This window comes from Neolamprologus multifasciatus, chromosome 18, assembly GCF_963576455.1.
Source record: "Neolamprologus multifasciatus chromosome 18, fNeoMul1.2, whole genome shotgun sequence".
NCBI lineage: Eukaryota > Metazoa > Chordata > Actinopteri > Cichliformes > Cichlidae > Neolamprologus > Neolamprologus multifasciatus.
In genome coordinates this window covers 116,648-139,196 of record NC_140456.1, presented here as the reverse complement: position 1 = coordinate 139,196, position 22,549 = coordinate 116,648, and the positions used below count along the sequence as shown (strand labels likewise).

At 48.6% G+C, this 22,549-nt stretch overlaps 2 protein-coding genes across 11 annotated transcripts; one reads left to right on the top strand and one right to left on the bottom strand.

The window, feature by feature from the left end:
• The first annotated feature begins 724 nt into the window (after positions 1-724).
• Positions 725-21,300, top strand: LOC146496837 (inositol monophosphatase 1-like). Of its 2 annotated transcripts, none has more exons than XM_085139787.1 (9): positions 725-842; positions 9,288-9,367; positions 9,787-9,920; positions 10,111-10,215; positions 11,505-11,550; positions 13,648-13,756; positions 13,841-13,949; positions 14,020-14,171; positions 14,241-21,300. In XM_085139787.1, the coding sequence occupies exons 2-9, from the start codon at positions 9,305-9,307 to the stop codon at positions 14,369-14,371; spliced, it is 849 nt and encodes a 282-aa protein (XP_084995913.1). In that variant the 5' UTR covers positions 725-842; positions 9,288-9,304; the 3' UTR covers positions 14,372-21,300. The 2 variants fall into 2 exon arrangements, with proteins under 2 accessions (XP_084995913.1, XP_084995914.1); XM_085139788.1 differs by lacking the exon at positions 725-842 and adding an exon at positions 944-1,055.
• On the bottom strand, positions 14,507-22,531 carry LOC146496836 (E3 ubiquitin-protein ligase RNF31). Of its 9 annotated transcripts, XM_085139770.1 has the most exons (17): positions 22,402-22,531; positions 21,427-21,517; positions 20,285-20,350; positions 20,030-20,196; positions 19,541-19,665; positions 19,254-19,468; positions 18,781-19,178; positions 18,519-18,701; positions 18,357-18,455; positions 17,300-17,389; positions 17,123-17,225; positions 16,097-16,215; positions 15,602-15,715; positions 15,454-15,520; positions 15,289-15,382; positions 15,041-15,209; positions 14,507-14,908 (listed from the first exon to the last, which is right to left on the bottom strand). In XM_085139770.1, exons 1-17 carry the CDS (start codon positions 22,444-22,446, stop codon positions 14,780-14,782), a joined length of 2,274 nt encoding a protein of 757 aa, XP_084995896.1. In that variant the 5' UTR covers positions 22,447-22,531; the 3' UTR covers positions 14,507-14,779. The 9 variants fall into 9 exon arrangements, with proteins under 9 accessions (XP_084995896.1, XP_084995895.1, XP_084995894.1 ...); XM_085139769.1 differs by having other exon boundaries at positions 19,254-19,665; XM_085139768.1 differs by having other exon boundaries at positions 14,507-15,209.
• Positions 22,532-22,549: the final 18 nt, after the last annotated feature.

Here is a 22,549-nt window from a genome sequence, read left to right as displayed (position 1 = left end):
TGTTCTGCTATTTCTGCTTTCCACTGCTATATCTTTTGGTGATGATAACTTTTATGCCATTTTTTGGTCCCAGTTTTGCTGACAGGTACCACATTATCAGTGTGATCACCAGTTTTGCTTACCAGGCTGAGCTACATTTTAGCTCAGTGAGATGAGCAGCCGTTCTCAGACCAGGAGGCGCGGGTTCAAATCCCGCTTATGGCAACATTTTCTTCAGTTAACACTTCAACTGTTTAAACTCTTTTCCACACAAATTTCAGCTTTTTCACCTCTTTTTAGCAAAATTTTCAGTTTTTCACTACTTTTCAGCTTCTTAAGCTGTTTTTAGCACAAACTTCAGCTTCTTTTCCTCTTTTCAGCAGAAAGTCTGCTGATTCACCTCTTTTCAGCACAATTTAGCTTCTTCTGCACAGTGCACGTTTTTTTTCCTCTCATCATATCTGTGTTTGCGACCAGAACTGGTTTGGCGCAGTGGGATGCGCAGCTGCTGTGAGATCTGGTGGCACGGGGTCGAGTACTACGTGGGACAGATGCTGCACATCTTCCCTGCTTGCATGTAATCTGCTTTCTTGACACTCTTCAGTGTGGTCTTTCAAATAAAGCAGAGTTCAGCTTCTCCACCTGTTTTCAGCAGATAGCTCTCCTGCTGTTTTCAGATTCCACTACACGGCATTCACGCTGCATTTTCGCAGGAAATGCAACTTTTTCTAGTGTTGTTGTTGTGACAGTCAATGTCCAGTAGGAGGCGGCAGCGCTCAGTCGTAGACCGTAGAAGAAGAAACCCGGAAGTGGAGCTGCTAACCCGTTACGGATTACCTTCAGACCGACCTCGAGAGCCTCAGGTGCGTTTTCAGGGCTCGCGCTGTTCCTCTTTACTTGTTTTCAAAACGTCTCGTTGATCCGCCGCCTTACTTCCGGTTTTGGAATTTGTGGCGGGAATCAGCGGCGTAGTACTTCCGTTCAGAAATCAGCTGATTTCATAGGGCGCGGCAGTACCGGTGGGCACGCGCACGGAAAGTTGTCGGCGCTCTTGACACTTCGTCACGTGCCACCAGGTAACGCTCATTGATAATCAGTATATATATACTCGGTAGTGATGGGTAGCTGAGGCCTCGTGAAGCGTTTCAGCACATTTCCAAACTGTATCGACACTGTGTTGCTGTTTTGCTACACACTGACACCTGCTGGACATTAAAGATCATTGCAGGTAACTTAGTTGAGACTGGCACTGATTCAATGACCTAGTTTTATATCTTATATATTACAAATATTGTAGACATCTTTAAAATATATTATGACTGACATTAAGTGAAAATTAAAATGAAAGTATTGTGAATATAATATTACTGATTTGACGCAGAGTTTATTATAAATTTCTATTCAGAAAAATAGGTTTATCCAATGTTTTTGCATTCAGTCTATTGCGTTTTTTTTTTTTTACACCATTTCCCCAGCTTCGGAAAACTCACAGGAACAGATGAAGCTGGGGAACAAAAGCTGTAAAGCAGGTGGAAAAGGTTCAGATAAGAGGTCTTCCTGTTCCCTCAGTACGTTACACTCTCTCTCCACAATACTAAGGGGTTGGCACTCCTTTATAATAAGATTCAGGACTGCCTGGTCCAGAGCAGTCTTCCTAGATGCTTGATTTCAAAATAATAAAACACATATTAATTAAAAAAAAAAAAGATGATAAAGATGTTCAGTGTCAGTATAGCCCGACCAGTGTTCATTCTCGGTGTGTTTGTCTCATTTTCATGTCTGTCTCTGTAACGCCTAAACACTGAGGAGGTGCTTTTGTTTGTGTAAGAAAGCAGAACAGATGCAACATTTAACCTGCATAAAATGAAAGAAATCATTTACACTGCAGGTCACATTGCTGTTCTTCCTGTCCTGATAGATTACACTGAAACAAAGTTACCTTATTTGCAGTTAAAAGATCAAAATGATCCCACACAGCAGAAGCATTTCTTTTTCTTTCGGGCTGCATTTCGTTATGGAGAGATGTGTAATTTTAATCTTTGCGAGAGCAATTTTGTGTTTTGGTGGCGACTCTTCCGTTGGCAGATGCAGAACCTTTTAAACAGCTTGGCGCGTTGGCAATGAGCATACAGCAGCTGTATCGGTCACGTGACTTTCTCTTAAAGCGACGCACGCACCGATACAGGCGTCGCTGGGTGAGCTTGATACATGCGTCGGTGCGTCAGTGTTGCTGCCGCTTAGCGGTCACCTGTGGTCCATTCAGGACCCGCTGTGATAGGTCAGGATTGGTGTTACTGGATTATCGATCCATCAACTCCCAGACTGATGTTATTGATTACTGATGTGGTTCTTATGATGAGGACTCTGGGCATTCCTGGTGCATTCCTGACGCTCTTCCTTGACCTCGATGAAAACGTCACTGAGGTCAAGGAAAGGTGGGAAGGAGAACTGCTGAGGACTCAAGAAAAGGGAAGAGGCGTGCACTTAGAACTGGAACAACCTTACACTGGTGTCTCTTTAACAGGAAGTCTGCTGAAACTACAATGTGCAGAAGACGAACTACAAAAGGCTGGTCTAGCTTCACCACAGTGTTCTTGTTTTATGGAGGTCATAGAAACGATAACAGTCATTCTTCCACGGATTTTTTAGTGCACTCTCTGAACACCTTGATTGCACACTCATTCTTGGAGGCGACCTCAACCTTGGACTAAATGAAGAAATGGATAGGCTCAACACAACAGGAACTCAGCGCAATTGGCAATCCACAAATATAATCAAACAGTATATGAGCGACTATGGCCTTTGCGATGCATGGCGCACCCTTCACCCCAACAGTAAGGAATATACTTTCTTCTCACATGTTCATCACTCCTACTCTCGTCTGGATTATTTTTTGGTCAGCAGCTCACTGCTGAGTGACATTTCAGACACTGAGATTCACCCTATAGCTGTCAGCGATCATGCTCCTGTATCTTTAACACTAATGCACAAGAATAATACTACGCCAAGTAAAAACTAGAGATTTAACACATCACTACTTAAAGATGAAGACTTTATTAAATATTTTAAAAAGGAATGGACTTCATATTTAGACTTTAATGACACTCCCGGAACATCTGCTTCTGTTCTATGGGAAGCAGGAAAAGCTGTGATGAGAGGTAAAATAATTTCTTTCTCATCACACAAAAAGAAAGAAGAAAACAAAAATATTCAGGAATTAGAAAAAAACATCAAATCCTTAGAAGAAGCCTACGCGTTCCACCAAGATCAAGAAATAATGAACAAAATATGCAAAACAAAACTAGAATTAAATGAAATTATTAATAGAAAAACACAATTCCTTGTACAAAGACTTCGCTTGCAGAATTTTGAACACAGTAACAAACCAGGTCGATTTCTAGCAAACCAGTTAAAAATAAATGAAGAAAAAACAACTATATGTGCTACTAAAGATTTATCAGGGAACACAATATATGACCCTGGAAGAATAAACAAGATTTTTAGGGATTTCTATGAAACTTTATATTCACCACAAATAAACCCGTCTAAAAATGAAATTGATTTGTTTCTTGACAACGTAACTCTTCCAAAATTACTAGACAGTCAAGCAATGGCACTGGATTCACCACTGACACCAGGTGAACTCCAGGAAGCCCTGATAAGTATGCCCATTAATAAAGCTCCAGGTCCAGACGGCTTTCCTGCAGAATTCTACAAAGAATTCTGGACAATTTTGGCACCAGTATTCCATGGAATGTTGCAGGAAATCAAGAAAAATGGCAGACTACCACCAAATATGAATTCTGCTAACATTAGTCTCCTGCTAAAACCAGGAAAAGACCCTTTATTTCCCTCAAGTTATCGTCCAATATCCCTTATAAATGTAGACCTTAAAATAATCTGCAAAGCTCTCTCAAAGAGATTAGAGAAAATAACCCCCCTCTTAATTCATCCTGACCAAACTGGTTTCATAAAAGGTCGGCACTCCTCAACAAACACTCGTAGATTACTTAATTTAATAGACTACTCATACAATAAAAACATTGAAACCATAATATTATCTCTAGATGCAGAAAAAGCATTTGACAGAGTTAACTGGAAATTTTTATTTGCAACTTTACACAAATTTGGTTTTGGAAACTCTTTCATAAATTGGATAAGAATATTATACAATTCCCCAACAGCTCGTATCAGAACAAATGACCAGACATCCTCCAGCTTTTGTCTCCTGAGGGGCACCAGACAGGGATGCCCACTCTCCCCTTCACTTTTTGCAATTTTTATCGAACCTCTAGCAGCAGCACTTAGACAGGCTACAACAATTAAGGGCATAAAATGTAATAACGTAGAACATAAAATCAGTCTCTATGCGGATGATGTGTTGCTTTTTCTGCAAAACTCACAAATCAACCTCTCTGAGGTAATTACTCTAATAAACTGGTTTTCAAGAGTTTCAGATTATTCAATTAATTGGCCAAAATCTACAGTTCTTCCCATTAACTGCTCCTTCCATAATTCATCTTCTGCCCCACTACAATCTGGAAATATTAAATATTTAGGTATTAATGTTTCTCCTAAGCTTTCAGACTTAATTAAATTAAACCACATCCCACTTCTAAAGAAAGTAGAAGGCGATCTGACTAGATGGAAATCTCTACCCATATCACTCATGGGAAGGGTCGCCACTATAAAAATGATGATCTTGCCAAAAATAAATTACTTATTTTTAATGATCCCTAGCAAACCATCACAAGATTGGTTCAGATCTCTGGATTCACATATTTCTAAATTCCTTTGGAAAGATAAACCCCCGCGCATCAGCTTAAAAACGCTACAAAGAACCAAGGATAGAGGAGGATTAGATCTGCCTAATTTTCACCAATACTTCTTAGCCAACAGGCTTCAGTTCATCTCAGAATGGTTAAAATGTACCCTCTTAGATGAGCCCGGGCTAGATGTTGAACAGGCACTATGCAATGATCTAGAGATTTCAGACCTACCATTTATTAGCTCAAACATCAAAAGACATGAATGCTTTAAAAGCATCAACATCAGCTTTTCTCTGACAGCATGGTGGGAGTTTCTAAAAATAACGGAGTCTTCATTAATCCCATGCAAACGTACACCTATCTGGAATAACCCTGACATATTACAAAACAAAAATATGATTAATTTCCCAGAATGGAGTTGTAAAGGAATTAAATACTTAGAACATATATTAGAGGGAACAGAATTTATTCCATTTGACAGACTAGTTACACAATATGGGATCAACAAGAAAAGATTTTTAGAATATCAACAAATTAAATCCATAGTAAAAAAGAAATTTATCCTCAGTCAAGTTGAATTACAAACACCACCAAGTGTGGTTCAATTTCTTACTCTTAAATCCCCCAAATTATTATCTAAAATATACAGAACACTTTCTAAAATAGATGAATCAATATCCCTTCCTATTGCAAAGTGGGAAGCAGATTTATCAGTCAGCTTAGACCAAAACGTCTGGTCTCAGATTTGCTTAAAAACCTTTAAATTGATTAAAAATCCCAATCTGCAATTAATACAATACAAAATACTGCATAGAGTGCACTATACAGGTCATCGAATGTTTAAGATGGGCTTTACATCCGCCAACAACTGCTCACACTGTCAAGGCAATACACCGGACAGTTACATCCACGCTCTTTGGTTCTGTCCACCAGTGCAGAAGTTTTGGCACGAGATATGTGAAGACTTATCAAAGTGTCTGAAATGTAAAATTCCAACCTCCCCTTTAGTATGCTTGTTGGGAAATTTGGATGATGTCACTACAGAAACTAATACAGTCCACATGGTTTTTACTGCCCTATGCATCGCCAAGAAAACGGTCCTCATGAACTGGAAAAATAAAAATAATCTTAATTCTAGCCAATACAGAAACTATCTAATAGATCACATTAGTCTCGATATAGCCTCTGCCACCACATTAGATCAATCCCTCTGGGCTCCTTTGATCGGCTCCATCACCTAGCGGGGGTGGGGGGTCGTGGTTTGGTCCCGCCTTGGCTATTGTGGTTGATGTGGAGGTTGGGATGGGCTTAGGGCACCTGGAGGACCCCTAGAGACGTTATCCCTGGAGGGCTTAACCCGAGGGTTGTGTTCATAACCTGGTTAGTGGCTCTGGTCGCTCTCAGAGGTTGTTCTCCTCGTGGCCGCGTGCAGCGGGGCTGGAGGATGGTCTGTGCTGGCGGACGTAGGTTACTGGCCTGGTGGCCTGGCTGCCCCTGAGTGGATCCGGGGCGGGCGTGGGGGTTTGGGGTTCGGGGGTGCTTCGCCTCCGTGCTGGGGCTCTGGCTGGGCCTTGGGGGCGTTGGTCCTCGTCGGTGTGTCGCCGAGGTTGTGGGCGGGTGGGTGCACGGGGGCTCAGCCCTGGCGCAGGGGGCCTCTTGTGCATCGGCCTAACCGGGGGGCTCTTGAACTGGCAGGGAGGTTGTTCCATCTTTGCAGGAGTCCACTCTGCAGGTGGGGGAGAGACATAGGAGAGGTGGAGAATAAACTTAACCTGGGTGTCTGTGTCTTGTGTAGTCTGGGAGATGATTGAATGTTGGGGTGGGTACAGTTTCCTCTGCGGTGGGGTGGGGTGGGCTGCCCCGGGTCCTGTGGGGCTTGGCGGTGCTGCTGCCGTAGGCCCCGGTCTGGATGGGCCTGGGCTCCCTTGCCTTGGTGGATACCAGAGGACGGGGGTGCATATTGGGGTCAGCGGGGGAGCTGGCCCTAGGGAGGGACACCCTCCCCTCCCTTCTTTTCCTCCCCATCCCCGGCTGCCTCCCTCTTCCCGCTCCACCACACCCACCCACACAGGTAGGGCTTTGGGGTGCAGGTGTGTCACCAGGGTGCAGGGGAGACATTCCCCCCCCCCTCTGTCCTCTTCTGGCCACCTGTGCCTCAATTTTATCTCACAACTTAGACATCCACATTACTTACACTCTCATAACACACACACATATATATATATATAGGGCCTTGAGAGTGGGCACGTTAACGGCGTCCAGTAGACGGTCTGAGTATTCAAACCTACCTCTGGCGCCGGTGCCCACCTCTCAATTTTAAATCCATGTAGACATTGAGGGTTCTCGGGAGGGGCCGTGCTAACACCTGCTGCTCTCTGGCAGCAGCACCATGCTCTCCCTTGTTTTAAATACACTTTAGAGCAACACGCAGCAACACTACACTTGAGCGGGAGGAGGGAGGTATGGGGTCTTAACACACCCCCGTTCTCTGCTAGCCATCGGGGCGGGGGGGCTGGGAAGAGATGCTGGCTGTCCGATTGGCCTCCCTGCTGCTGCGGAGCCTGGGGCGGTCTGCTTGCCTCCACCCCGGAGGGAAGGGTAATATCTCTTGGGTCTGGGTGCCGTTTCCATCTCTGGGGGTGAGGATACCTGGACCCGGGGTATAGAGTATGTTTGGGGAGTGTGATTGTGTGTACATGTCCATTTACGTTTATTCCTACGTTGGGTGAGTGCTGAGTGTTTGTATATGTGTGCATGAGGGTGGGAATGCATGTCTGTGTCTGTGTGTGCCTGTTTGTCTGTGTCTATATGTCAGGTCGGGTCTTAGACTCCACCTCTCTGGGAACTCCAAGGCCCTCCAAAGTGTGGAGGCCTATCTCCCCTCACCACACTCCCTGCCGGTGACTGATGCCCTCAGGGGTCGGTGCATTGTTGGTTCTTGGTGTCCAGGGCTGGGCGCTCAGGTCATGTGCCAGCTCACTCCCGGTGGCTACTTGGCGGGGCCTGGCGCCTGCTGCTCGGTCAGGCCTCTTCCGGGGAGCGGGGGGCCCTCGGGCCTCCGGCCTCTGTGCCTGCGGCTCGGTTCACTCTGGCGCAGCTGGCTGCCGGCGGAGCCGGCGGGCACGCCGGTGCAGCCCCCTCTAGCTTCTGCCCGGTGGCTACTGGGTGACCCCTCATCTGGGGATCCTCAGCCCTTCCCATGAAGGTGGCACAGATGCCCCTCCGGTGGTCCTCCTTGGGCTCTTGCACTCTGGGGCCTCTGGATGTCTGGGGCCTGGATCTCCTCCATGCCTGCTTCATGCCCTGGGGGACGGGGCTATGGCTCTCTACATCCTCTAGCAGACCATTACATGGGGAAACCATTTGAATACAAGCGCGCCGATCCACACAGGTGTGCACATGGGTGTTCACTGTTCGTAGACTTAAATCACACCTTTCTTGGCTGCTACTTCAAAGCACATTGTGCGCTGTCTGTCCTGCGTGCTGCACAACAACATTCAATATTTAGTATTTACTGCTGTTTACACTTAGCTAGATTAATGCGATGGTGTTGTGTATAGTATGTTGCATTGTTTTGTTTTTTTTGCTTGTTTTCTATTCTTTTTCTCTCAACAGGTGATCCAGGAGATATTTTTTCTTCCCCCCTTTCTCACTGTCCCTCTCCCCTTCTGTTTTTCTTTTCCTTCCTCTTTCTTTCTCCCTTTCCTATCCCTCACTCATGTCTGTCCCGTCTGTAACAACTGAAAATAAAATAAATAATAAAAACAAAGGTCGATCAAATGGACCAATACGGCAATGCCATGATGATCCATTTGGCAAAATAAATCCATTGGGTATCCTTGTTGGTCTTCAGACAACAATTCTGACGGCTAAAGAACCAAATGGGACAGGCAAAAAAAAAAAAAAAAGAAAAAAAAGAAACGATAACAGTCTGTAAAACGTGTCTTTCTGTCCAAAGACTGGTGTTTTAAAGGAGGAGGAACATTTACTGCAATACTACTAAAATGATGATATTACTAAAACTTTGGCTGTGTCCTAAAACTCTTCATCAGTGTCACGCTGAGCGTTCAGAGGCGAGCCCACTTATTGGTCCTCAGTAACTCCATGAAACAGCAGAAATGAAGTGAACTTCAGCACACTTTGATCAGCTCATATAGATCAGGGGTGTCGAACTCCAGGCCTCGAGGGCCGGTGTCCTGCAGGTTTTAGATCTCACCCTGGGTCAGCACACCTGAATCAAGTGATCAGTTCATTAGCAGACCTCTGGAGAACTTCAGGACATGTTGAGGTCATTCAGCCGTTTAAATCAGCTGGATCAAGGACACATCTAAAACCTGCAGGACGCCGGCCCTCGAGGCCTGGAGTTCGACTCCTGTGATATAGATCATAATGTTGAGCTCCAGAGTCTCCTGCTAAAGCTCATAAAGGAAGCATTGAAGCTTCTCCTGGTGTGTGGACGACTGTAACGTATGTCAGTGAGGAACCTGATCAAAGTGGAATATTGGAACACACCTCACGCAGTCTTTCATCTTTCCACAGGAAGTTCCTCCTCCAACATGGCTGACCCCTGGCAGAACGCCATGGACCACGCTGTCGCCGTGGCACGAAAAGCTGGAGAGGTCAGTCATCTTCTTCCTTTTTCTTTCCCACCTGAGACTCACCTGTCAGGGCCTACAGGTGATTTCATTATGAAACAGGAAGTTCATCTTTTCACCTGAACGTGAGCGTCACTCGCCCATGTGACCTTCAGGGTCAGCTGACGACTGCTTGACAGTGAGCGTGCGCCGTCACGACTGCAGAATCCGCTTGCTGCCATTTCTTCACTTACTGAGCACGCTCCAAAACAGAGGGGGTGGAGTCACTTTCTTCTTCTCTGAAACGCTCAAAGAGGAAACAAAGGCTTTTATCTTGAAATCGGAGGTTAACCCCAGATGACAGACTTAGTGACTGAAACTATTGGCTGATCAGCTTCTGATTGATAAGCTATCAGTGCATTGATCAGGAGTAAATATTGATCAGTTATTGGTGCATTGATCAGGTGGTGTGTGACGCTCTGCGTGGCGACAGGGCAGTGATGACGAAGAGTTCGGTGGTGGATTTAGTGACGCAGACCGACCAGAAGGTGGAGCAGCTCATCATCCAGTCAGTGAAGGAAAAGTTCCCCACCCACAGGTATGAAGCTCCACCCCCTCTGTGCATGTCCAGTCGGATCATCAGTTTACAAGATAAGCGTTATGATCAGATCCAGATGTTCAGGGATCCAGCTGTGTGCTGCTGAGCAGTAGCAGAGATGACCTGCTGGAACATCTCTGGCTCTTCCTCGTTCAGCGTGTAACGGCTTCACCTGTTCTGTGTGTTTCAGGTTCATAGGGGAGGAGTCAGTGGCTGCAGGTGAGCCCTGCGTCCTCTCTGACTCGCCCACCTGGATCATCGACCCCATCGATGGCACGACCAACTTTGTTCACGCGTGAGTTTGCACTCTCTGACATCATCATTGCAGCTTCTTTGTTTCCTGTGGGCGCTCAGAGACAGTGCTGGGCCACATCACACTGCTCACGGTAACACCGGTGTAATGTTGGCAACGATAGGAAAATATCGCGATAGAATCTGGGTAAAGCGCGCATGCGTAGTGCCTTTGTTTACATACGCACATGGCGGCGACGCAGAATGAGAAGAGTGAAAGTGGATCGTTGAATGAAACAGATGAACCTGAACTGGTTTGTAAAAATGCTGCAGCTTCACTGGTGTGGAACTGGTTTAGCTTTCGTCAGATACACAACAAAGCACTATTTTTGGTAGAGCATGCTAGCGGACCGACGTTATTACCGTGTTGTTTGGAAAATACGACACACTTAAAATCATCCTTTGATTTTTCTGAAAGTCGACAGAGCCCCTTATAATCCCGTGTGCCTTATGTATGAACTCTGGTTGTGTTTACTGACCTCGAAACGATTTTATGTTCACGGCGCTCGAAAACCTGTCAAATGTTTCAGTACGACTTTGCTAAGCTACGAAGCCGCACCGCTTGATGGATTGTTGGAGCATTACGGCATCGTAGGCGGAGCCTCGCGGAGTGATACGTACTGTGCTTCAACATAATATTACCGTATTGTGGGTGTATAACCTCTTTTTAAGTGTTGTGGATATTATACATGGTTATGCTGAGGATATGTCGACCAGTTTCCACTGGAAATGCCTTTTGGTTAAACTGTCAGCAACGAATTTGCATTGTTACATTTTTATATAACTTTAATGCAGATAAAAAACAGCTGCTTGTGTAAAGTTGCGGAGTGTTAAAGTATTTTGTCTCGTGTCAATTACATCGTCAGTTATATCGTTATCGCAAATTTTCAAATGTATATGGTGATAAATATTTTTGGCCACATCGCCCTGCTCTACTCAGAGAGGGAGGCGGGGTCTACGGCTCTTCTGATCGATTACCTCCAGATCTGAGGTTTATTTGGTCCAACTGACTCAGAGGGAATCGATCAGAGTCAGCTGAGAGATCGATGAAGGATGATCAATGTTCAGCGGGTAGATCGATGATGTGATCAGCGTGAATGTTAGGATGAACCTTTACTTTGAAAGCAGATGACTTCCTGTTTGGCTTGGTGTTCGGCACACTGAATCAGCTCATTTAAAACGCTGATGGGCACTGGTTACCGTGGTGACCTAACAGGTAAACAGCCCTGCTCTGCAGGAACACGTATGACGGTGCGAACACGTTAACTTCCTGCGTCTGTTTCTCCTTCACAGGTTTCCTTTTGTTGCCATTTCCATCGGATTCGCCGTCAACAAACAGGTCTGAGTCCACATCAGCACCCACCTCCTGACCTTTGACATCAGCAGCGACATCACGGGGCTGCAGCCCTGACTTTAGCAGTCGATTAATCAGATAAATAAATCCTTCTGTCTTATTAATGAGCAGCAATAAATACTGAGAAGTGAAAACGGGGTCGCTAACCCCGCCTCTGACGCACCCGTGTGCTGCATGTAAAACAGACGCTGCCGCCAGCCTCGGTGTAAAGGCGAATCAGACGTTTCTCTGTAAAACAGACGGCAGTGGATGGAGCAGCTTCTCTGCAGTCTGTTGATGCTTTGATGAAGGACTTTGTCCCAGGAAAGGTTTTAACCTCCTGCCTCGTCTCTGATCCACTCTGACGCTCTCACCTGAGCCACAGTGAGTCTCAGTCCACACGTGCACGGGGATTTTTGAAAACGCAGATGTTTCTATGCGTTTGCACCTTTCGTCCACACGTAAATGGCGTTTTACGGTCACTGAAAACTGAGATTTTTACTCCTGCCAGGGTGGACATTTTCAAAAACTCAGATTTTGCGTTTACGTGTGGACGAGGAAAACGGAGAAAATGCAGCGTCAAAGGTGTGCGCCTCTTTTGACATCACGCTGTGCGCCATGTTTTTGTTTAGGTGGAATGTATTTCTACAATGGTGGACTTGGACAAAATACTGTTAATTTTACTCTCTGCAGTGTTTACACGCTTACACACAGTTACTGTGCCTCCACAAACAGGACTCGGTTCTGCTTCTTTGCCCCGTCTTTGTTTACTCTTTCCCACCCAGGCTTCTAGGCTTCTGATTGGCCAACATTTCTACACGGTTAGGAATATAGCGCCACCTGCTGCTTTGGCATGTTCCTAGCAGCGTTTTCCTTCATTTTTGCGTCTGTGGACGGGATTTAAAAAAGAAAACAGAAAATCTCCGTTTTCAAAAATACCCGTGTACGTGCAGACGTAGCCTCGGTGTACGTGCAGACGGAGCCTCGGTGTACGTGCAGACGTAGCCTCGGTGTACGTGCAGACGTAGCCTCGGTGTACGTGCAGACGGAGCCTCGGTGTACGTGCAGACGTAGCCTCGGTGTACGTGCAGACGTAGCCTCGGTGTACGTGCAGACGGAGCCTCGGTGTACGTGCAGACGTAGCCTCGGTGTACGTGCAGACGTAGCCTCGGTGTACGTGCAGACGGAGCCTCGGTGTACGTGCAGACGTAGCCTCGGTGTACGTGCAGAGGTAGCCTCGGTGTACGTGCAGAGGTAGCCTCGGTGTACGTGCAGAGGTAGCCTCGGTGTACGTGCAGACGTAGCCTCGGTGTACGTGCAGACGTAGCCTCAGGTGAGCCCCGGTTACTTGAGCCCGGGTCTCATCCCTCTGGTGGAAACTTTCCAGAGTGGCGCCATTTCTGGTTTCATCCTTCTTCAGTTGAGCTTCGCCCACAGGCGCAGCATCACCACCGTCTGCTTCACCTGGGAGTGTTTCCTTAGGTGGCGAGGTGGCGCGGCTGTTCCCACACACGCGTTAGCAAGCGATGGCGCTCCATCTGCTGCAGCATATCAAATGACCAAAAGAGTAAACGCGGCACCTCACCTGCTCCTGACTGGGTGAGGTGCTCAGCATCTGTTACCATGGCGATTTGGCAGCTAAAAAGAGAAAATCACTTTATTGATCCCTCAGGTAACGTGTTCCAGTCGCTGCAGTACAGAAACTGTAGCAGATTTAAGAAATCAAATATATAGAAATCACTCGATGATAAATATCAAGGACTAACAGCAACATCAGAGCGCGTGCAAAAGGCTGTAACTACTGGAGATGAGTGGTGCATTATGGGTAATCTCAGCTTCTCACTGAGCGTGCTCCTGCAGGTAGCACGTCATGGAGTGGGTGGAGGTATTGTCCATCATTGTCTTTGCCTTAGACAACATTGCCTCTCTGACACCACCCTAACGGAGTCCAGCTCCACCCCCACATTACTGACCTCGCGACCAGTTTACTGAGCCTGCTGGCAAATCGTCAGCGCTCTCTAAACACCGACAGGTAGCTTCAGGTGTTCAGGCCACCTGAGGATGAACGACCTCACCTGTTGACCTCTTCTTCTCCTCCCTCAGGTGGAGTTTGGCGTTGTCTTCAGCTGTGTGGAGGACAAGATGTTCACGGCGAGGCGTGGAAAGGGAGCATTCTGTAACGGCGAGCCGCTGCAGGTGTCCCGGCAGGAAGGTCAGCGAATCGATAACCACTAAATCAGTGACATCACTTATGCGGACAGTCGGTCACCTGTTTGTCTGTGTGTGATGTCATCAGCCGTGGAACAGGCGATGGTGGCCACGGAGTTTGGATCGAACCGAGACGCCGACGTTGTTGATAAAATCTTCCAAAGCCTCCAAAACATCCTCTGCCTCCCCGTTCACGGGTAAGGCTGCCGCCACGCTGACATCACTGCACGCTTGTTTTCCCACAGCTGACGTGTCCATCTGTCTCAGGGTGCGCGGGGCGGGTTCCGCCGCCATCAACATGTGTCTGGTGGCGTCGGGCTGCGTGGAGGCGTACTACGAGATCGGGATCCACGTTTGGGACATGGCTGCCGCGTCGTTGATCGTGTCCGAGGCCGGCGGCGTGCTGATGGACGTCGAAGGTAAGCTAACCCATCAACAGCACGTTTCCCCGCTCAGGTGTCTCCAGCTAACGGTGTCTCCGTGTTCAGGTGGCGACGTGGACCTGATGTCCAGGAGGATCCTCGCCGCTAACAGCAAAACAATCACAGAGCGACTCGTCAAAGCGATCGTCCCCTTCAGTGTGCCCAGAGACGACGCCACACCACCGAAGAAGAGCTGAACACACACTGACAGGTGTGCGGAGGAGCACTCCTTCCTGTTTGGAAAGTTTCAATAAAAGTTTTCTATGAAAGCCCCCGCGTGTTTGTGTGACTGACGGCAGGTCACCGTGGAAACGGACGACAGGACGCCGAGGTGTGTTAGGACAGCATTTATTCATTAAACTCGGTTAAACAGGTAAAGTGCAGCGAACATAAACAGGATGCTCAAACTCCGCCTCCTGAATCTGCTCAGGTCATGCTAACAGATGCTAAAACTGGCAGCTTCCATCGTTAGCTTGTTAGCTGAACTCTGATTGGCTGCTCATATTTGGTCCCTAATTAGTATATTTGTGCTGAGCCAATCACAACACAGGGCCGCCCTGTCATAGCAACTGATGGGTGTAGTCATACTTTAGGAGTGGGTGGAGTCAATCGCTTAGCAGCACATGAGGGGGCGGGGCTCCAGCAGGCACGGTGACGGGCAGAGGACAGAGGTTGTTCATGCGTTTAACCGGAGAGCAGCGCTGTTTCCTGAGAGGAGCGCTATTGGTCAGCGTCTGCAGAGAGACAGAATTCTGCACTGTGATTGGCTGAAAAGAAACATGGTTGAAACAGCACATCAGACTTTCAAAATAAATCTCAGGTGTCATTGTTGATGACGAACAACACCATTGGGTGATGTCACTGACCATGCGGAGGCGGTGAGTGTAGAGCGGCTCTGGCTCCTCGGGTTTTCTGGTCGGAACGGTAACATGCCAACGCTGAAGCTCCGCCTTTATTTCTGCCAGACTGAAGAGGACCGCCGGGTCAGCACGGTAACGGTTAATCAGCTCCACCAAACGCTCCTTATAGTGTGACCTGTCAGGAGAAAGGGGCGGAGCCTCTGAGACATCTGGCGCATCTGGCAGAGCATCTTTACTGGGAGCTGTGGTCTTACTGGCAGTATCCTCGGTGTTCAGGTAACGCAGGTCGACCACAGGGCTCCTCCCTCTGGCTGCCATCGTCTCTCAGCTCCAGCACTGGACAGGATGCTGGAACGGGAACACACCTGTCAGTGACTCTGGGACAAAGGAGGTGCCAGGTAGACAGGTAGAGGTCTCACCTGGCAGAGCGGCGTCAGGTGAGCTGACCGTGGGCGGTTCCAACCAGGAGGGAGACGCTCTGTAATGCTGAGACAGGAGACAGCACACCTGTAAAGCACTGATCACAGAACAGCTGGGAACACCTGAGGTCGATCTGCTGGCTCTCACCTGCAGCAGCAGGTGGAGGCGGGTCAGGCTCCAGTCCCTCAGGTAGTACAGGCAGTCTCTGGGGTGGTGAGCATGAAGACCTTTGCTCGTACAGTCTGCAGAGAAGCCACAGGCCTGCAGAGGTGAAACAGCACAGGTGTCAAGTCTCTAACACACCTGTCTCTAACACACCTGTCTCTAACACACCTGTTTCTAACACACCTGTCTCTAACACACCTGTCTCTAACACACCTGGCCCGGGCACTTCGGGGCTGGAAGCCGAACCCTTGTCTCATTAACTTCAAAAACATTAAAGAACTCATCAGCACGATGAAGAATCAGAACAGGTGCCTTTACTCATAATCAGACGTTTATAAGGTGAGACGCTGTGATTGGCTCGTTTGATAACGATGTAAATATGAAACCGAGCCACACCTTTCAGTCGTCTAACACTCGCTACCCACAATCCATCTCTCTCTGACCAAACACCTGGAGCACAGCACAGCTGGAACTCACCGAGCCCAGAACGAAGCGCTGGCTGCAGCCGCCGCAGAACTGATGACCGCACTGACTGCAGGTGAAGTGGAGACACCCCCCTTTGGACAGGCTGAAGACCAGCTGGCAGTTTGGACACTCTGAGGACACAGAGGGAAACGTTGGACCAGGACCATGCTGAGTTCGACTGAACCTCATTCGTCCAGGTGGGAAATCGCCGGTTTGAAGGAGGAGTCGAGTGAAAAGACATAAGGCCATCTCGGCGTTGAGGAGGGGGCCACCATCCTACCTACAATGCTGTGAATGCAGCCAATCCCAACTCTCGTTGAATGGGACTCTTTGATCAGTGGGCGTGGCAATCTGCATATTAATGACCATAAACTGACCTCGCAGCCCACTGGTCGTTCAGCTGGTTTCATCATGTAAATATATTTATAACATAAGGCTGAAACCTGCAGTCAGCTGACACTGAAGAAGTCACCTGATGGTGGAAACGTCCAGAAGGACACGATCAACATTTGGACGGTCGTAAATGGATGTTCTTATACGACTAACTCATTCACACAAGCACTTTTCCTGTTAGCATTAGCGTTAGCGTCTAACATTCATCACATTCCCTGGATGGATGCATCGGGGAGCAACATGGTGTCCCAGGATGCAGACTACGGGAAAGCCAGGAATCAAACCACCATTCGATCAGTGATGACCTGCTCTACGCCTGAGCAGCCACCGTGTCCTCTGTTCATGCTAAACGTTAACCAGCACAGACCAGGCGTGTCAGCTCAGAGCCCCCAGGCACTGCTTCCTGGGTTTTTTGGCGAGAACACCCACGCCGACCGTTGACTGGACCGGTTCAAGTCCTCTGAGCGTCACGCTTTCGGTGACTGAAGGCCTCGTGTGTTAGTTTGTAAAAAAGCCTTCAGTCACATGCTGACTGCTTCCATTTCTACCTGCTTGCTGATAACCACCTGAGTGATGGGGTGAAACATGAGGTTCAGGTCCTGCAGGAGGCCTGAGAGTCTCCTGGACCTGGTTCTGGGCTCGTACCGATGCTGCTGTACAGCAGGGAGGTGCTGTGAGGGTCCGGCTGGTTCTGCTGCTGCCACACTTGGAACTGCTCACAGGACAGACCCTGATGCTCGGGGGACCACTGCAGAACACAGGGACTGTGGTCAGGACCCGATCTGAGGCTGGTTCACCTGTGTGTGTGCGTGAGTGTCTTACAGGTGATCTGCACCGAGAACAGGTGCTCTTCTTACAGCTCGGACAGTCCATCCTGAGGCGCTGGGCCTCGTGCAGCATCCCGAATGAACACTGAAACACCAAACAACAGTCGTCTCAACAGCTTTATTCTGTCAGGCCCCACAGTAACACAAAGAACCCAACGAACAAGCACTCAGCGACAGTGGGGAGGAAGAACTCCCTTATAACAGGAAGAAACCTCCACAGAACTCAGGGGCTTGGTGGGGGGTCGGGGCAGGAAGAGCCAGAGGTGAATAATCACTAATGATTAAATACAGAAGGTGAGTGAAGAAGAAACACCCAGGGCTGGATCAGGTGACCCTGCAGCCTCCCTTACTCATGCTGCTATAGGTCTAGGCTGCTGGGGGATTCCCATGATGCACTGGGTGTTTGCTTTAGCAAAGAGGAAAGTAGAGATAGTGTCTGTCTCCTGAATCCAAACTGGAAGCTGGTTCCACAGAAGAGGGGCCTGAAAACTGAAGGCTCTGCCTCCCATTCTACTTTTAAATACTCTAGGAACAACAAGTAGGCCTGCAGAGCGAGAGCGAAGTGCTCTGATAGGGTGATATGGTACTACAAGGTCATTAAGATAAGATGGGGCCTGATTATTTAAGACCTTGTATGTGAGGAGCAGGATTTTGAATTCTGGATTTAACAGGAAGCCAAAACAGGAGAAATCTGCTCTCTCTTTCTAGTCCCTGTCAGTACTCTTGCTGCAGCATTTTGGATTAGCTGAAGGCTTTTCAGGGAGTTTTTAGGACTTCCTGATAATAATGAATTACAGTCGTCCAGCCTGGAAGTAATAAATGCATGAACTAGTTTTTCACTCTAGGACAGGATATTTCGAGTTTGTTAGTCATTTCTCTAGTGGTTAAGATTTGATGAAGTCGAGGCTCAGGCTCGGACAGCCACGCTGCAGAGACAAAAAGTATCCCCCAGCGTCACGGGTCGTCACCGGACGCCACGCAGCAGACGATCACAGTTTGTATTGATACTAGCAGCGGTATTGACTGCGTGGCTCGGATCGGTTGGTTCTTACGTGAGCACACCAGCAGAAGTTGGGCATCTCCTGCAGAGCTCGGTCTCTGAGTTTCCTCTGGAACAGCTCGTGGACGTCGGCGGGCAGGAAGTGGCGGATCTACAAACAGACACGTGTCAGAACTGGTCACGCAAACACAAACTAGGCCGGAACGCGCCTCACCTGTGTATCCAGCAGGCTGAAGTAGTCCATGGACTCTTCCAGCCCGCCCTGACCTCTGACCTCCGGTCGGCCACACTGGGGGCAGACCAGCTGATCGACATTGCGCTCCTTAATGGCCGTTGTGAAGAACATCTTGAAGCACGTCTGACACAGGAAGCAGGAGCAGTGCGTCATTGTGATGATCTGCGGGGAAACAGGAAGAGAAGAAGAACATCAGCCGGCTGCGCGCGCTCTGATTGGCCGGTTCAAACCTGTGGCTCACCTTGCTGAAGGACACCTGCTCTTGACAGATGGGGCAGCTGTGGTTCAGGAACCTGAGAGCTGATGCGAAGTCTCTGTTGATCTGGACCGCCTCCAAGACATCGGCCAGACTGAAGCTCCGCCCCTCCATCGCCATCAGAGACAGAAAAACCGCCGCCTGGTCCGGAGGGAGCCGCGCCGCCGTCCGGGACACAGACTGGAGAAGCTGCCGAGACGCCAGAGTCTGGCTCACCTGGTCCGCTTGTAACTGAGATCTCTGAGGACGCTGTAGCTCGGGCGCTGCGGCGGATGGCCGTCCCGTAACTGGACAGCGTCGCTCTGCTTCTGATTGGACAGATCGTGCAGGCGAGTCTCCGTCTAGCCTCAGCTCACCCATCATCCTGCTGAGGGGTTCTGTACCTGCAGGAACCAGAACCAGAACCAGGTGGGTTCAACTTTCTCACCTGGAGCTTGTTCGTGTTTTCTGACACTCACCTGAGGAGGCGTTTAGGAAGGGGTTGGTGTGGCGGTTGGAGGTGGGAGGCAGAGCACTGAAGTCAATCCCCAGCAGTTCCTCGGTGTATGACCTCGCTGCCCTCACCTCCCCACTCTGCTCACACTGGCTGGAGTGGGCGGGGCTTTGGAAGGTGACTTCAGAAGGTTGGCGCCCCTGCGGGGAGGAGGTGCAGTTGTGCAGGGGACTGTGGAGGCTGCAGAAGGAGAAACCACTCTCGTCATCCAAGTAACGGAAACACTGACTGAACACACAGTGAGGAACTGACCTGTCAGCTGACACCTGTTCACCTGCAGGGGGCGGAGTTTGCACAGGGCACCTGCTATAAAGGGGGGTATCCTTCTGGAAGGCCCGCCTCATCTCCGACACGAGTAGTGACAGGTTGGACACGCCCTAGCAATAAGTGGCATAAACATAATGTTTAGTGTTTTTTAGCTCCGCCCTCTGCCTGTGTGGAGGCTCCACCTTCTTAAACGTGTGTTTGCAGGTATATTTTCACTAATAGTTTTCTGTTGGGTCAGAGCACAAATAACATGACAGAACACCTGTCCACTGAGCCAGCTGACCCCGCCCACTGAGCCAGCTGACTCCGCCCCACTGAGCCAGCTGACTCCGCCCCCTGAGCCAGCTGACTCCGCCCCCTGAGCCAGCTGACTCCGCCCCACCGAGCCAGCGGACTCCGCCCCACCGAGCCAGCTGACTCCGCCCCATTGAGCCAGCTGACTCCGCCCCACTGAGCATGCTCAATACATCTTACCTCAGCCCAGTTTGTGAGCGCGTCCTGCCTGATGTTCCCGGCAGCGTCCACGCACGGACAGGTCGGGTTTATCACCATGGAGACCGATGGGCAAACATAACAGCGAGGCCTCGATGACGGGTGCGTCTCGTGGAGCCAGATGCATACTGGGATATTATACTCACTTCCTGTATGAAAACCAAAGCGCCAGCTTGACCTTCATGATGTCACTACAAACAGTAAACAGACAACATGGCCGACAGCTGGGGGGCTCACCTTCGTACTGAACAGGAAGTGTCCCGGCGAGAAACAACAACTTCTTCTTTTGTTTATTTGGGAAACCTGAAACACAAACTCTTATTCTGAAACAGGAAATCGCCCTGAGTTACCAAGTCTAAGGGCTGTCTCAATATGCGTTCTTGTGCGTGCTCGCGATACGTCATCAGTCGGAGACCAAGAACTGTTCCAATTCAAAGTACGCATCAAGCCGAGAACGCGAAAAAGTCCCGATGTGTTCTCGCTCCGCCCGTTTTATCGAGCATGCGTCTGTGACTTGTGTGGACTTGGTGCAGCTAAATATCCCAGAATGCATTTCGTCCAAAACTCAAACGTGGCAATGGCGGACGAGCGGCGCTGAAAACTTTTAAATATTACTCTTTCTGGGTCACAAAATAAACTTTTAAGTTCTTTTCAGGCGAGACTGTGGCTGCGTAAGCATCAAATATCTGCTGGATTTATCAAGACATCATATATTTACAAACGTGCGCCGACGTTTCGGAGACATCTGTGACCCGCCAGCTCCACAGCAGACCGGGAGGTCGGGGGTCACTAGAGCCGGCGAGAACAGCGGACTCCCAGCACATCGTCCCCCCCCCGGTCTTTCACTACTCAGGTTAAACATGATATACAAGTCAATGTCAATTTTTTGGTTTATTTCAGTGTTTTATTTGCTCCTGAGTTTTGGCTGAAATATGTTTCAATTCAGGAGGAAAGTTTTCCACCGGGAACAAAAACAGCAGGTTAACATGCTAACATGTTAATATGCTAACATGCTAACATGTTAACATGTGGAGATTCTGAAGGCTGTTTCATCAGGTTATAATTTAAATATTTGTTCTCTTCCAAACCCCAGCAGCTGTCTGTAATGTTTGTCCACTAAAATAAAAGCGCTCTAACATCTCACCTGCTTTTTGGATCACTTGGATCACTTCTAAATGTTAATGTTTGGTTTATTTCAGTGTTTCATTTGTTCCTGAGTAAATCAGTTTGGCTGTGATTGAAGCTTCGTAACATATTAATCAGTTAAATTAAGAGGAAACTCTGTGACATCATCAAGTACGCTGGCTCGGACTCGCGTACTTCAGAACTGAGAAAAGTCCCGACAAAATAAAACAGGAAGTCAATTCTGAGGTACTCACAGTAAAAATCAACGTAGAGACGAAGATCAGGGAACAGAGACTGAACCGAGTGAAGGTCACACAGGGTCTCACCTGGATGCAGGTACCCACACTGAGGAAGACAGTGAGGAAGAGGAGGATTAAACCACAGTGATAAGGATGCATTAGCCAGGGTGAGGAAGAGGAGGAAGAGAGACATCAGCCAGGGTGAGGAAGAGAAGGAAAGATAAGCCAGAGTGAGAAAGAGGAGGAGTAAACCACAGTGATAAGGATGCATTAGCCACGGTGAGGAAGAGGAGGAAGAGAGACATCAGCCAGGGTGAGGAAGAAACAGTAGCTAGAGTAAGGAAGAGAAGGAAAGATAAGCCAGAGTGAGGAAGAAACATGGTGAGGAAGGGGAGGAAGAAATATTAGCCAGGGTGAGGAAGAGGAGGAAGAAACATGGTGAGGAAGAGGAGGAAGAAACATTGTGAGGAAGGGGAGGAAGAAACATTAGCCAGGGTGAGGAAGAGGAGGAAGGATAAGCCAGTGAGGAAGAGGAGGATGAAACGTGGTGAGGAAGAGGAGGAAAGATAAGCCAGAGTGAGGAAGAAGTGGAAGAGACAACAGCCAGAGTGAGGAAGAGGAGGAAGAAACATGGTGAGGAAGAGACAACAGCCAGAGTGAGGAAGAGGAGGATGAAACAACAGCCAGAGTGAGGAAGAGGAAGAAGAAACATGGTGAGGAAGAGACAACAGCCAGAGTGAGGAAGAGGAGGATGAAACAACAGCCAGAGTGAGGAAGAGGAGGATGAAACAACAGCCAGAGTGAGGAAGAGGAAGAAGAAACATGGTGAGGATGAAACAACAGCCAGAGTGAGGAAGAGGAGGAGCTTGCTTTTAGCATGTAGCTGCCGAGCTAACCCCAGTTGACCGGCTAGCTGCAGCAGAAAGTTGCTATCAGACTAATAAAGTTTGATTTTGAAGCTCAGGGGCAGCTTCACGGTCTCGTTCTCACCTCGGTAAGAGTGCGGAGCTCCGCCTCCCGCTCGACCTGCGGCATCTCCTCCACAAATGGCTCTGAGAAGCGGGGAAGAGCTTGGACATCCAGTCGCTCCCACAGTCACATGCTAACAAGCTAACTGACCCAACTGGAAAAACAGACG

Excerpts from the sequence above, each read along its gene's own strand:
- LOC146496837 (XM_085139787.1), top strand. The coding sequence starts at position 9,305 with ATGGCTGACCCCTGGCAGAACGCCATGGACCACGCTGTCGCCGTGGCA. Across the intron at positions 9,368-9,786 it reads TGGCACGAAAAGCTGGAGAG|GTGGTGTGTGACGCTCTGCG; the intron begins GTCAGTCATCTT and ends TGCATTGATCAG. Across the intron at positions 14,172-14,240 it reads CGTGCTGATGGACGTCGAAG|GTGGCGACGTGGACCTGATG; the intron begins GTAAGCTAACCC and ends CTCCGTGTTCAG.
- LOC146496836 (XM_085139762.1), bottom strand. The coding sequence starts at position 22,446 with ATGCCGCAGGTCGAGCGGGAGGCGGAGCTCCGCACTCTTACCGAG. Across the intron at positions 18,456-18,518 it reads TCAGCCTGCTGGATACACAG|ATCCGCCACTTCCTGCCCGC; the intron begins GTGAGGCGCGTT and ends GTCTGTTTGTAG. Across the intron at positions 15,210-15,288 it reads GAACACCGAGGATACTGCCA|GTCACACTATAAGGAGCGTT; the intron begins GTAAGACCACAG and ends TTCTCCTGACAG.